Raw genomic sequence first — 14,440 nt, 5'->3', positions numbered from 1 at the left:
TTAATTCTAAGAGAAGGAGAGAGTAAACTGTATTTTGTTAGTTCTCTCAAAGTAAAGCTTTCTTGGCATGCTAGATGATGGCGCTATTTCATTTTAACCGGAAGTCAAGATTTTCTAAACTTGAATAGCGCCAGCATTCAGAAATTTAAAAAACCTGAACCATGAGAGAAAAATTATTTTTAGTATACTGGGTCCGTCTTCGAAGAAAACACTCATTGTATCATTTATTATGGAAAGAAAGGTTTCTGTTTTGAACATTTTCTTCTATTCTCTTATCACTGCATTAATCCTTAATTTGATTGTAGACTATATTAGTAATTTTCCAAGGACATTTCTATTCAGAAAAGGATCTGAATTAACTGCCACTTCATTTCGATGACGTCATACCTGCACATTTTGCTGGTAATACTGACTGAAATATACACATTTTAATACGAATCTATACATCATAACTGCTGACATTGATGTCTTCTCCTCGAAGCCCCGATTCTTCCCATGGGCTTGCGCATTGTGAGCAGATGGGGGCCTTTCCCGATATATGGCCTACATGATAGAAGTGTTTTAAGCTTGTAAAGACCAGGTTCATTTTATAGAAAATATGTATGTAAGTAATAAGCCCGACTTTTGACATTGATATATTTTTGTGTCTAGAATATAATTGTACCCATTTCATGCGGAATGTGAGTGGGTGTGGGACCTGACCCCCTCCACGATCTACGTGGTGGTTGTCAGAATTTAAGGCTTTCAAGAAGTTTAGATAATCTATTCTATAGGATATGTACACATTAAAATCCATGTCTGTATAGCGGATGCTCAAGCACTATGGTGAGTTAGCGAATACCCGACAAAGCAGACAAAGTCAGATAGATTCCTCGAGTTTTCTTCCAATTATATGAATGTGTCGACTTCACAGCTTTCCTTTCAACTTGAAAACATAAACTTAATGCTTAAAAATATCTCATTATGCCAGTTAACATCTTATTCAAGGTTTAGTTTGTTGGCTGTCTGCCAGTGAGCATTTACCGCGTTTTTGTTGCCTTCTCGTTTCCTCTTTTCTTTGATTAACAGTTTGGAAATAACGTTAAATGGAACAATTTGTTAAAATTATAAACAAGAGTGTTTCAAAAACAAAACTTTAAAGCAAGTTTTTTTTTTTTATAGATCAATTGGTTAAACACTTCAAATGGGTTTCCTATTTTATAGTAAAGTTCCTTCGTTATGTCGATACCGCACCCATTTGAGGTATTTTTGTAAAAGTTCTTTTTAAGTTACATCTTTTGTCCTGGTTGATGATTTGACAGTCAGATTGTTAAAACAACCTCACAAGAACACAATAGGCATCGCGTGTGTTTGTATTTGGTAAGTCCTACGCTAAAATATATCGGCTTCTCTCGAATATACATCTTATATATTTTTGTTTACGTGCAAAACGTTTAGTGTGACTCATTTTTGGGTATACTGGAGACAGACACGTGGTCTATGCGAAAATAACACGTATAAAGCCATATACATCTACTACCCTCACTTCACAGAGAAGGACTGAATAATCAACACTGAATCTGCACTACCCGATTCAACTTTCATTAGATAAAGGCTACTATTCGCATTTATACAAATTTGGGTATGTATAACAGTTTTATGCATTCATTTGTAGTTGTACTTAAGTCGACACTGGATACTTATTTTATTTATATATTAATATCAATCAATATATATATATATATATATATATATATATATATATATATATATATATATATATATATATATGCTCCGGTGGCCTAAGTGGCTAAATCGTCCGCCTTGGTTACGAGATGTCGATGTTCGAACTCCATCCGTGTCATATCAAAGATTGACAAAAATGGTACTTGACGCACAACATTAAAAAGTTAGTGACTAAGTTAAGACTGATCACCCGGGCGTCTGGATAATGTGACTGGGTGAGACATCATGCTACACGTCCGTTGCATGATGTCCAAGTGCTAGACATCACTATAAATAATCACACTGCAGACATCGAAGTGATATGACTGAACACTTGTTAAAGCAACGGTACAAATCCAAATCACACAAACTCATTATATGTACTATGCGTCATAGGTGCGGCTGTGCAGACGGTAACGCAATTTCTACGGAATTTTTCACTATTGAAATTTACCTTGTAGCTAGTAAGTTTTCTGATTCGAATGCCTCTGTATGTGAAGATAATGCAAGCTAGAAGCATTACCGAGAACTACCATGAAATTGATAGTTATCTCAAAGTTTGTGTGTGCTTTTGTTTCTTTATATGCGTTTTCCTGATTCTTAACAGCGAATAAAAGTAGAATTTCTACCAAATCTATGTGAAAACCTGTTTTTGATCTACCTGGCGATCTGTACATTTATTTTAAATTATAGTTTATATTTTGAATTTTGAAGAGTTTCTTGTTCTATCCGTCCATATTACAAACTCTGTTGTCAAGGCATTATCTGTCTAATTCAATGTCTTCGGTTTATTACACAACTGCCGTATATAAACGTACTAACAGATACTAAAATCCAAAGTCAGTTTACCTCTTATGCGTTAGCGAGTTGAACTGGTATGGGTATGGCAACACTAAATATAATCTTCAAAATGTCTAGTATATTAGCACATAAAACAAAAACTGTTTTGAAATTTATTTACAACTCACCAGCAGTGCAACAAAATGTGCATTTGATTGAATTCAACACCTTACACAGAGGCGATATCAACATTTCATGGTTTAAATATTAAAGCAATAATATCTGTATACGTCATAATGTCTATTTGTTAGGCTGGGATAGATGTTTGGCCAGTGCTAATTGTATATAAAGTAACATTCAATAAGAAACAAATTGCTGACTGTGGTTGATTTAGAACAAAAAAGCAGAGATAAAGTATAAAGATTTTGAAAAGATGCATACTTACAGGTTAATTGCGATGATGATAACATCAAGCTGAGCATCATTAAGTCTAATTCCAACTAATACAAAGATCGTTAAAACAGCGAATAATTAAGAAGGACTGCATTACTCATTTAACCTGTTTTAATCCACAAACGTGAATTTGGTTATATTTACGGTAAAACTCAGAGATCATGTAAATCAATTTACGACAGTTAAAGCAACATGCATCTATGAAGTGGCTGTTGTAAAATCAACTAAAGAAACGGCACAATTTGATATAAATATTTTATCATCTGAAGAAATGTTGCAAATTGTTGACAATAAAAGTTCCTATGGTTGAATAGCATCCTGTGGACATAATGCTCACCTCTAAAGATAAATTATCAGGTATAAAATATTTTCTGGATACTCAATTTGTTTTATCTGGCCAAAATTGTATTTAAAACAACTTGACTAAACTGTATGAAATAGCTATACTGATTATAAAAAATTTTAGTAAAATAAATAAGACTGAAATTTTCTCTAAATTTTTCTAAAAGTAATTTTTCATTAAATTATATTGGAAGTAATTTTTTACTAAAGGATATTGAGATTAAATTAATTTATTTCGGTATTACAATTATATACTATTTAATAGAGATTGCGCCCTTCTGAGCAGAAAAGCAAAACTCTCTTGCACGATACATTTCCCTTGTGTGGTAAAGTCATAAAAAAACTACACTCGGTAAGTTGTGAAGGTAGCTGAACTAACGAATTCCAAAAATTCCTTCTGAGTGAGTAAATTACCTGATGTGACAAAATTGTCTGTCCAATGACATACATAGACCCAGACGTTAGTCTGTAAGAAACTATGAAGTCTCACTTTGAGATTCTTGCGCAACTCAAGAACTAGACATATGACCATATTTGGAAACTTTGTATAAAAAGCGAGAAGATTCGTTTGACGAATTAGACCATCTGTCGGAATCTCAGAGAGGTTTGTAATCCCGTACCTATGCTTGCCATATACCCCAAGATGTAGCCTTATCTACAAAGTCATGAGTGACACCTCTTTTAAGAGATTCCAAACTTCTCTCTCTCTCTCTCTCTCTCTCTCTCTCTCTCTCTCTCTCTCTCTCTCTCTCTCTTCTGGTCATGGAAAACAGCATTACTAAGAGTGTATGAGATAATTCTTCTAATAAAAGTTGGTGGAGAATAAATAAAAGATTAGTGGAGAATATCATGAGTAAAGGTGTCACTCCGCATAATTATGATCTACGGAACAGACTCGAAACGAAACTTTTGCGACCATCAGACTTCACGCCGCCATGCAATGTTACATCAACTCCGGAACGACTGGACCACTCTTCTGTGATTTTCGTACTTTTTGCACACAAGTAGGGTCTGTTCTGAAACATCAGCACTAGGAACATCACAACGGAAACGAACACAATTACACTTGAGAAAAAATATTAAAGTGTCCCAACGATTACTGTAGATCTTTTACATGCCACACTACCCCCCCCCACCTGTTAAAAATGTATTACTCATATGTGACGTAGTTTTGATCGACCAAGAAATACAACTCAATTTAATATCTCAGTTATGCGAAAACAGCTTTAAACGATGGATTAGTAGCACGCTATATGCAGAGCAGCATGGCAGCATCATGAACCAATATATGCCATCGTATCGCTTGCAGGAAGAAAACTTCTCTTCGGATTATTTCATCCAGATATATCTGAGAAACCACTGTGACAAATACGTTGTTGACAGGCCAGCTTATCTGATAAACAAGACTTAAAATGTAAAGTGATTGCTCGAAGATGACGTCAAGACAGATTCCGATGAAAAATTATATAAGCAGTTCGAGTTACTCTTTGCTGTACAGCAAGGTACAACTACTTTACCTAATTTGTATATGCTTGATGACTTGACGATTACAAAAGAAAACAACTAGCCTAACTAAACTAGCTTTCTGTATCAGACGTTTTGAAATATCTGTCTCAGTATGAAACACTGCTCTCAAGAGCTTGGAAAGAACGCAAGTTTCGGTTGTTTTCATCAGCACAGAAAGAAAAAAAATGATAAAATTGCTTTAAAATAATAAGAGTTATTCCCGACTAAATAAAAAGTACAAACTGTAGATACTCTCACAAAAAAGCAAATCAAGCAAACGCCTAATGACACATTATTATCTTTTTGATCATTGATATATTGTGTGTCCTTCAGGTAATGTAAATACAGTGTTATCAAGCACGCTCTTGTAGTCATACATAGAAAATGCTGCTCTGTTCATTCTATATTTCGTGATTGTATAACTGGACTAAGTTGATTGTCCTTGTTATTGAGTTAACAGTCTTTGACAGATTCATTTATAGGTTATTTTTGTTACACGCTGGGCTGAGGAAATTTTTTATTAAACCACTAGTTTAGGACAAGTGGTTTCAAAAATTTCACTAGTCCCACCGTACTCTTCACTAGTCCCACCTTGCTTGTCACGGCTCCCAAAATGGTAATCACTTGCAGAGATTTCATGAGACGTATATACTTAATCCATAGAAGAAGAAAAAAAAAAACGAAATAACATACAAAATAATTATTTATTAAAAGAATTTAATTTTTCAGAAACATTGGTTGTTATACATTTGGCTACTTCAGGTTAATGTATATATGTTTTAGCTGAAGGATTTGAAAATATGTCCATGTATATGTCTGCCACATGCACCAGCACTAAGCCAGTAGTTGACAGCTGTGTCTGGGTTAAAGTCCTCAAGCTCTGGTCCATTTGCAGAAATGCTCATTAACATTTGTGAACTCTCTTGGTTTAAGGAATTCCTTAAAGAAGTCCTGATTAAGTTCATTGAACTAAATCCTCGTTCACACTCAGCAGTGGATGGGCTTATTATAAACATGATTTCTAATAGTTTGCATAATTGACTGAGGCTAGGTGGAGTATTTACAAAGAGTGTGCCAGTTTTGGATATTGCTTGCAGTAAATGCAAAACATATTTCCTTCCGTGTCAATGTATTCAAGCCAGGGATGACAATCAACCCAATGCGGCTGAAAATTTTTCTGTCTCTTAGTAGTGTCATATTTGACATTTTTTCCATCACGGATTGCTGCTTATATATCTTTGGACAAATAGCTACCGCACACTCGATATTCGTCTTACGTTTTATCCCTCGATTTTCAAACAAATTTACCTTCTCCGAATCGCCATTATTACCTTCCTTGTGAAAATAAGTTAGCAAACTCATTTTATCCACAGAGTAACTATCAGGTTGCTTGACAACTACTTCGAAAGTGATCCTAACATCAATTTTCTCTTTTAAATACGAACTGAAACAGCTCATTAATTAGCGTAATTGTTTCGCTTCAAACACAATATCGCACGTGAAAATTAATCATCTGTATAATCAATTATAAATTAAAGAATCATTACTGTCATTTAATCAGTTCATAAAGGAAACCAACACTGATGTCGGTAAAGTACCTTTCATTAATTTAATTCCACTGACTCGCTGGATCAAGATCATAGTGAGCCGCTCATTATGATCTAGACTGAGTAAACTTATTGCAACAAAACCGCTTACAACACTGTTAATTGATCATACTGGCTTTTTTATATTTTTTTTACGTGCTTTGATTTCCCGATAATTTGGTCGCTTAGCCCAATATTCAGTCAAGCTGTAACAGGGGGTAAATTTATACACGAAGAGGGGTAGAATCAAGTATTCAGTACCCCCTGAGGGCATGATTGGCCAAATAAAGATATAGTGATTAAAGCACGAAAGAAAGGATTAGTCCGACCTTTTAAAAAAGCACTTGTCCCGGACTAGTGACTTGGAAAATTTTACTTGCCCGACTTCAAAAACGATTAGTCCAGGACGTCGGTCTATAAGATTTGCTCAACCCAGTCACGTTTTCAAATTACTTTATTGACTTTATTTTCATTTCTTGTGATGGAAATAAACGAGACTCTGACCTTGAGCTTCAAAATTCAATTATATTTGAAAAATCGAATAATTTTTTTAATTCACTTGATGAAAATCGTATACCTTGTCCTTGGAATAATCGCCAATGACATAAAACGTTACCTTAACCGTAATTCCTCTTTACAAGATTCCAAACTCAACGTATAGATAAATACTTAATCCCTGTGAGTTGTAAATAATCACATTGTATAACCGTACTTCTATTTACGTCCCTTCCAACCGTACTTCTACTGACGTCCCTTCTTCCATTTGTTCGTTGAAATGGAAAGGCGTGTTGAATAGTATATACGGAGTACTGGTCAGGGCACAATTTAGAGGGAAAGTGTGCGATTATGGCCACTACTCACGGCGTGCTGAAGAGTAAATTTGGAATATTGGAATGTAGATGAACAAGCATTGGTCAGTACATAACACTTGTTGGATAGTATACATGGCGTATTGGAGGGTAGATAGCTTAGTGCTTACCAAGCGTTGAATATCAGATAATTAGAGGCTGGATAGTAGTTAAGAACGACCCTGCGAATTATAACGGCCGATACGTGTAATTTACAGCCGTAATGTTTTTTTTTTTTTATATTATTATTTCGGAAAAGCATTATGTATTTATGAGAGCTTAGACATGTCGTCTAATACATAATTATATTTCTCTGCTCAATACTTGTATTTCAGGTTTGTTGCAAATCTAAATCATGAACCAGAAGAACCATTTTTGCCTGTTTTTCCTCGTACTCTTGTTATTGCCACCCTGCATTATGGCAGCTAGAAAGAAGAGGGAAGTGCATCAGGTGCGCCAGATAGCCTTTCCACCTGTATACATGTTTGCCATCGTCAGTCCACAGGTCTATGCATTTCTTCTGGCCACATACGGTTTGAGTCTCCTAATTAATTATGGAGTTCAAAGAGCGTGTATCCTTTCATATCATGAGATCAAAAATAGTTTTTGAAAAGAGTTAGAGCTAATCTATGTAGAGAAGCACGGTATTAGCGATATAACGGTTTGCTAAGGTAGGTTTTTTCCCCGGTGGTACGTATCGCGGTACATTTGCGCTGTACCCATACATCGGTAGTTCCCGTCAAAAAGGAATGTACGAAAGTCCTTGTTATGAATTTGATGGTATTAAAATCCTTTACAAGTGCTAAATAATTCTATGTTTAATCGCCAAATATTTAAATTTCTCACAGGTTAATGTTGAATATTATAAATATATTTATGAACCTTATCCTACTTATTTGAGACGTGTCACGATTGCCAACACGGTGGCCGAATATGATGCATTGAAAAATATTCGGACCAAATCCAAATTTTGGAGAAAAAATGCTTTTAGTAATTTAATAGCGTGTTTTAATGTATTAAGTGCATATATTTCCAGGTAAGACCGAGAATTATCTATAGATTTTCCGGAGATCAGTTTTTTCTTTTCTCAGATATTTTACTTAATTTCCTAAGACCACTAAATATGTTCTCTATTGTTGAGTCAATATGTTTCATGTTTACTGACCCTCAAGGGTAAATATCTTTTGCTAGGATATTGGCACACCGTTCGAAGTTTACCTGCCTGGTATAGCATTCGTGTAGTCAGTAAATAGTAGTCTTTAAACGAGTGCGGTACAACGCCAGTCTCAAGAGAGATACAAAGATCAGCGTCTACAGAGCTGTCGTACTGACCACCCTCCTATATGGCGCCAAATCCTGGGTCACTTACAGCGCTGACCCCGCACCATCCTCAACATCCACTAGAGTGACTTCGTCACCAACACTTAAGTCCTCAAACAAACAGGGATCACCGGCGTTGAGGCCACGCTCATGAAGATACAGCAACGCTGGGTAGTGCACGTGTCCAGGATGGAGGTTCACCGCCTGCCAAAGATCGCACTGTATGGTGAGATGTCCACTGGCCATCGTGATAGAGGAGCACCTCCAAAGAGATATAAAGACTCCTTGAAAAAGACCCTCACCACCTGTGGCATGGCTCACAGCCAATGGACATCACAAGCTGCTGACCGTAAAAGCTGGCGACGTACAATTCACCAGGCCACTGCCACTTTTGAACACAACAGACGGGCAATCTTGGAGAAAAAACAGTGGAGGAGAAGAAAACGGGAACCATCGTCAGCACCCATCACAACCCGGACTTTTCCCTGCAGCCTCTGTGGACGGACGTGCCTGTCACCTATTGGGTTAGTCAGTCACCAGCGCGTGTGCAATAGACATGGACATCCCCCTTCCTAAATCTTAGCAAGCGAAGTCAAGCCAACAACAAGAAGTCAGTAAATTGTAGGCTTCACTGTCAAGACTTTATATTATTATCGAAAAGCACTATAATATCAGTACAATGTCTTTTTCTGTGTGTTTGTTATAATGTAATCTTAATCGCCCCATTTCAGTTAGAAATTTTAAATGACATCCTATACAAGAATTAGCATGCACGGAGCAAATTCATTTACCATAATCTACTGACTGTTTAAATTTTGAAGGAGGTGGGCTGTGTATTTCTTTCGAGTAGAGATATTTTATTTACCTTTATCTTAGTTTAATTAATTTTTTTAAATAATATGATACACGCAATATGGTGTTATTTTGTCATCAATTAGAATAAAACATTTTCCAGCTTTTTGAGAATATATAAAAGTAAACCCCGTGCGCCAGAAAATTAAATTGCTGGTCAGTAATATAATTACTGTATATAGTAGTATTTATTGCAGTATGAATGCTACAGTACAATGTTTTTGTGGTATCTGCGTCTAAATCTAATATGTCCTAACATCTGTTCTCTGGAATTTCAGTTATGGTGATTACAAACATATTCAAAGGGTAGCCGTGTGCAAATGGGGTAAAATAACTGATGTCAAAGTGTCAAATATACTTAAATTTTAAATAAAGTGACCTTTTCTGATATTTGTTTGACGGGCTTTTAAATGTGCATATAACATGTCTCTTAAATCCATGGTTAGCCTATAACTGAAACTACAAAGTAAAACTTTTAAAAAAATCTTCAAATATGCCGTAATAGCAGGAAGACAGATGACGGATTCCGGGGTATGGGTGTGTTGGAAATTTGTGGGGAAAAATTATGGGATTCAAATAGCTTGAAGAAATATTCTTCCCGTGATTTATAGAAAAAATGCTCCTAATATATTTATTCTATTAGTCTAAAAAAATACCTTGTTTCAAGATAAAAGAATAAAAAAGAATAATAGATCCCGGCTTGAAACAAATCCACCCCCACCTCGAGAAATGTATAGGGTCAGTCCTTTAGGCGATAAGTGTAAAACGAGCGGCTTTGCGAGTTGGTGTTATCAAGATTGCTCTAGTGCTTTTTTGTCGTTATCGTTGTCTACGTTATTAGCGTTAACTAATGTTAATTACAAGGTCAGTTCCTCAAGTACCATTGCTAGGACTGTCCTGAAATGGACTACTTGCATACATCCCAAGGAGTACTACGAGTACTAGTTAAACATGCAAAGTTTGTGACTGTGACCCACTTTATACGCTTAATTTACTATAGCTATATTTTATGTAAATTTATCCAACTCTCTCACTCATGTACAACACAAGGTTGATAAAATACAAATCCCGAACATACCATAATAAGGCCACTCGGAAATGTATATAATTCCCCACCTAGTTTGTCTTCATAATTGATATACTTCAGAATTGGTAAATCCGTTAAAAAGTTCTCACACCGCATAAAATTGTGTGAGCAATCTTAGCTGTCTATTTCAATAATAAATTTATACAGAAACATGAGCGCTTGGTAATAAATTCAGGAAGATATTAAATAAGTAATTTCCCTAGTGTACCAACTACTATTGTATTTACTACGTTTTCGTTGGATATAAACCATTGGAACTATCTTCAGGCAGGGAACATTGAAAGCATTCGTAAAGAAATATAGTCTAGACCTTTGTAAATAAAAGCATAATCTTTACAACGATAATATCATTCTTTGTTTACAAGTTTCTATCATCACGAAGAGGTCTACCAAATAAAGAAATGTTGATTGCAGTGGAAAATTTACATTCTTTAAGATGGGAATTTTAAAATCTTCACGATGCGTAGTGGAGGCTTATCACTCTCTATGCAGGTCTCCTGTGTGACTTACAGTAAGGGAGTTCAAATGCTGGTTCTCTTTTCAAAAGGTATCTTAACTTTGGTAAAAATAAACACCGATTCACAGCAAACTTTCTCACATAACCACGTTGGCATGGTTCGAACCCGTGTATAGAAGGGTGAGATGTTAGTGATATGCAAAAGCCAAGCCCCTTAAACCACTCTGACACCCGTAGCAACCGGTGTGTGTGTGTAAATGTGATGATTTGAAAGTTAAAGTAACGGAACTGTATTTGTTATAGATAAAGTTGGTTTCCATCTGTGTATTAGATAAAATATATAATCCGGATAAGGACACTAAGATCTCTTGCAATTATTCTCCCTCCTTAACCCATATTTATAGCTTCAGACAGCCATTCCTGTGCCAACAATCGTGGATGGTGTCGCCAGTCCTGCTTCAGCCATGAATATGTTGACTGGTACAATTCAGCCGTATGTGGCAACTACAATTGCTGCCTGCCAAAATAGTTTGGTTCAACGTAAATGGTCTAAGAGAAATAAATTAAATTTATGTTGTAACTATCTTGTGCTAAAAAAGATGGTTAGGATTCAAATGGTTCTGTCTCTTTTATGTTTATTTTCAAATTTAGAATTCTATCTTTCATCGTGATTATTTTGGTACCCATTTTGTCCCATCAGTACACCATGGTATTATTGGGTGTGGTTTTACTCGAGTTTTACAGATATCATTTGGTCAAAGTTATTCGAGAAAAAAACATCCCGCAAGCCCTTAATTTTACCCAATTTTCTAAACCTACCTTGTAATTATAAATGCCGATAGTATCTTCCCTAACGTGTGGCATTAGCAGCACAGTATGCTATACGGGGTCAAACAGGGACCTTATGCTAAAAAGGTCTGTGGATTCTGGCGACAAGATGGGAAATATGACCTTATAACGCATATATTGTAATAAAGTTGGAGTATGCGCATTTGTTTATAGCGCCCAGTTTTAAGGAATTCTTAGATTTGTGTGATTACTTGTGTGATTATTGGAATTAGGCGCGATGGATATATCCTTAGCCCGAAATAATTAGCCAATTAATAGGAGCAAACGATGCCATGATTGACTAGTAGTGAATTCAGGCCAAAACCGAATGAATGTCCCTGCCGTAAGATAGTCCATATTAAAATCTAGTGATGTACATTGGTGGTGTGACTGCAGTGGCAGTATTTACGGTAGGAAACCGGTACATTACACAAAGGAATAAATAACAAGTGACTCGGCAGATACCGTTTATGTCACCATGGTGGCAAATGGGGTGCAGTTATATTGGCGAAATGTGCCTGAAAGCATACATTTACTGGCCTTAGGTGGCTGAGAAAGCGTTGATTGTTAATATTTTTCTCATTATTTTCTTGATGGCGTTAATGAAAATTCATCACAGATCTAGAGAGTTTTGAAGCGATAGCCTGCTGTTGAAACAATATTAATGCGCCACGGGCGGATTACAATTTGATATACCAACAGTATCGGTATATCAAAGGTATATATGGGTTGACCTTCCGCAATAGCAATAGTCATCTAACTGTCTCTGTAACATGTCTCTCAGATTCATGTTGCGTGGAAAGCAAGCAGTACATAGTGGGATGATGTGGTCACTAAAGAAAGAGCTGGTCTACCGTACCGTGCAATGAGATCGAGCAAAATCCATCTAAAAATAAATATACATTGTTTTAAATGTCGTATCTACATGCTATATATCAGAACGACTTTCAAAGATCTTTACGTTTCGCTGCAAGCATTCAACTATAATTCGTCGTTCTAAACCAAAACAGCGTATAGTGAGCTAAAACACATGGATTGTTAACATTAATTTTATATTTATTTTATATATTGCGTCACAGAAAACTGTTTAATGTCAGAAAGACTAGCGCAATTGTTAGGAACAAAATTCTTTTAAGTGATGAATATATAGATTATTTAGAAGCTAAAGTTTCTAGTTATCTTCAACGCACGAAACCTATAGCGACAGCAAATATTCGGAGTTAAGTAAATTGAATAGATGTTTATTGCTAAGAATTATCTAGTATATAAAAACAAAAGATTGGTAGCAGGTTATCTTTTTAAAAAATACTTTGTATTGTGCGAGCTACTCGGATCCGTTGGCATACTGTTTTGAACAACAAATAGTTTGATTTTTATCTGAAAGTTAAGATAGTGTCTATTTAGAATCCAAGTGTTAGAACAAAGGTGTTATCTTATATCTAGAATTTTTAGGGTACCACACGCATTATGAAATTCAAAATGATTCAATGTAAATAGTTTGCAATCGAGTCATCTCACCAGAAATTTATATTTCAAATAGTTTGTTTTCTTATAGATTTTAAAGGTACTGATAAACACATTCATCCTTCGTTCTCCAGTGTATATCTCGGAAAACCCTGAGTCATAATCCCAATTTGCGGATTATTCACATTTCAAAATGTACATAATAAATACCATATTACCTCCTATATCTGGACCACTCCAGATTCCTTGTGGTTAGAGCGTTTGAACCCTGGCTGAGTCATGCCAAAAACTTTTATAAATGGTACTAAAAGTTGCCTCGCTTGGCGCTCATTAAAAGGTCAGTTTTAGGACTGGCAGGTCTAGTGTCAAGACAATGTGATTGGTTTGGAGATAATGCTACATGTGTGCGACATGATGTCCCAGTGCTAGACATCACTATAACCTGCCGCGCTGCAGATATCGTTGGGATATGACTGAAAATGTTAAAGCTACGTTGAAAATCCAAATCACACACACACACGCGCGCTCACACACACACACACACACACACACACACACCTCCTATATCCGTATCATTTATGTATGTATGTATGTATGTATGTATGTATGTATGTATGTATGTATGTATGTAGGTAGGTAGGTAGGTAGGTAGGTATATATGTATGTATTTGGGTTGAACGACACTTAGCATAATACTCGCTATCAATCAAAAGCAAACAAACCTTCAAAAATGTAAATATATAGAGGATCTCATATGGTAATGATTTAATACTGAATTTATGAAACGAGTTAACTAATGTTCAGCTTTTGCGAGCCTAGTAGTATAGAACAACGAGGTTCTGGACCACTTTTATCACTACGTGATAAAAGGGTGGACAGAAAAAGTCTAAATGAAGCTATACTACTGGGATGTAGGGGTTCTGGGTCACCCTTGGTTCTGTTTTTTCTTGGATTTTTTTCCCTTGGCTCTATTTTTCTTGGCTTACACTGGTATGTTTTGTGTCCATGAGCAAGGGTGTTAGTGCCTTTGGCAGAGTATAGTTTATCATCAAAGGGGCATACTCTTGTTTATGGGTGTTGTAGACAGCTGATGTCGTTTTAAACAGAAAGTTCTCATGGAGTAGTACTGGAGATGTCAATGCAGTGCTTGTATGCAATGCTGGTGGGTGGCTACGTTGGCAGTGACGGTTTTTTATACTCCTTTTGCTGTTTT

General features: G+C 36.0%; 1 protein-coding gene across 1 annotated transcript; it reads left to right on the top strand.

Moving 5' to 3' along the window:
• Nucleotides 1-1,435: 1,435 nt before the first annotated feature.
• LOC149799825 (big defensin-like) lies at nt 1,436-11,550 on the top strand. The gene is made up of 3 exons (XM_089957132.1): nt 1,436-1,621; nt 7,555-7,791; nt 11,340-11,550. Exons 2-3 carry the CDS (start codon nt 7,575-7,577, stop codon nt 11,462-11,464), a joined length of 342 nt encoding a protein of 113 aa, XP_089813258.1. The 5' UTR covers nt 1,436-1,621; nt 7,555-7,574; the 3' UTR covers nt 11,465-11,550.
• The last annotated feature ends 2,890 nt before the right edge of the window (nt 11,551-14,440 follow it).

The sequence above is a fragment of the Sinohyriopsis cumingii genome, chromosome 5, assembly GCF_028554795.1.
Source record: "Sinohyriopsis cumingii isolate HCF-2022 chromosome 5, ASM2855479v2, whole genome shotgun sequence".
NCBI lineage: Eukaryota > Metazoa > Mollusca > Bivalvia > Unionida > Unionidae > Sinohyriopsis > Sinohyriopsis cumingii.
Note: the sequence above shows the minus strand (reverse complement) of the source record. Positions and strands in the feature narration are given on the sequence as shown.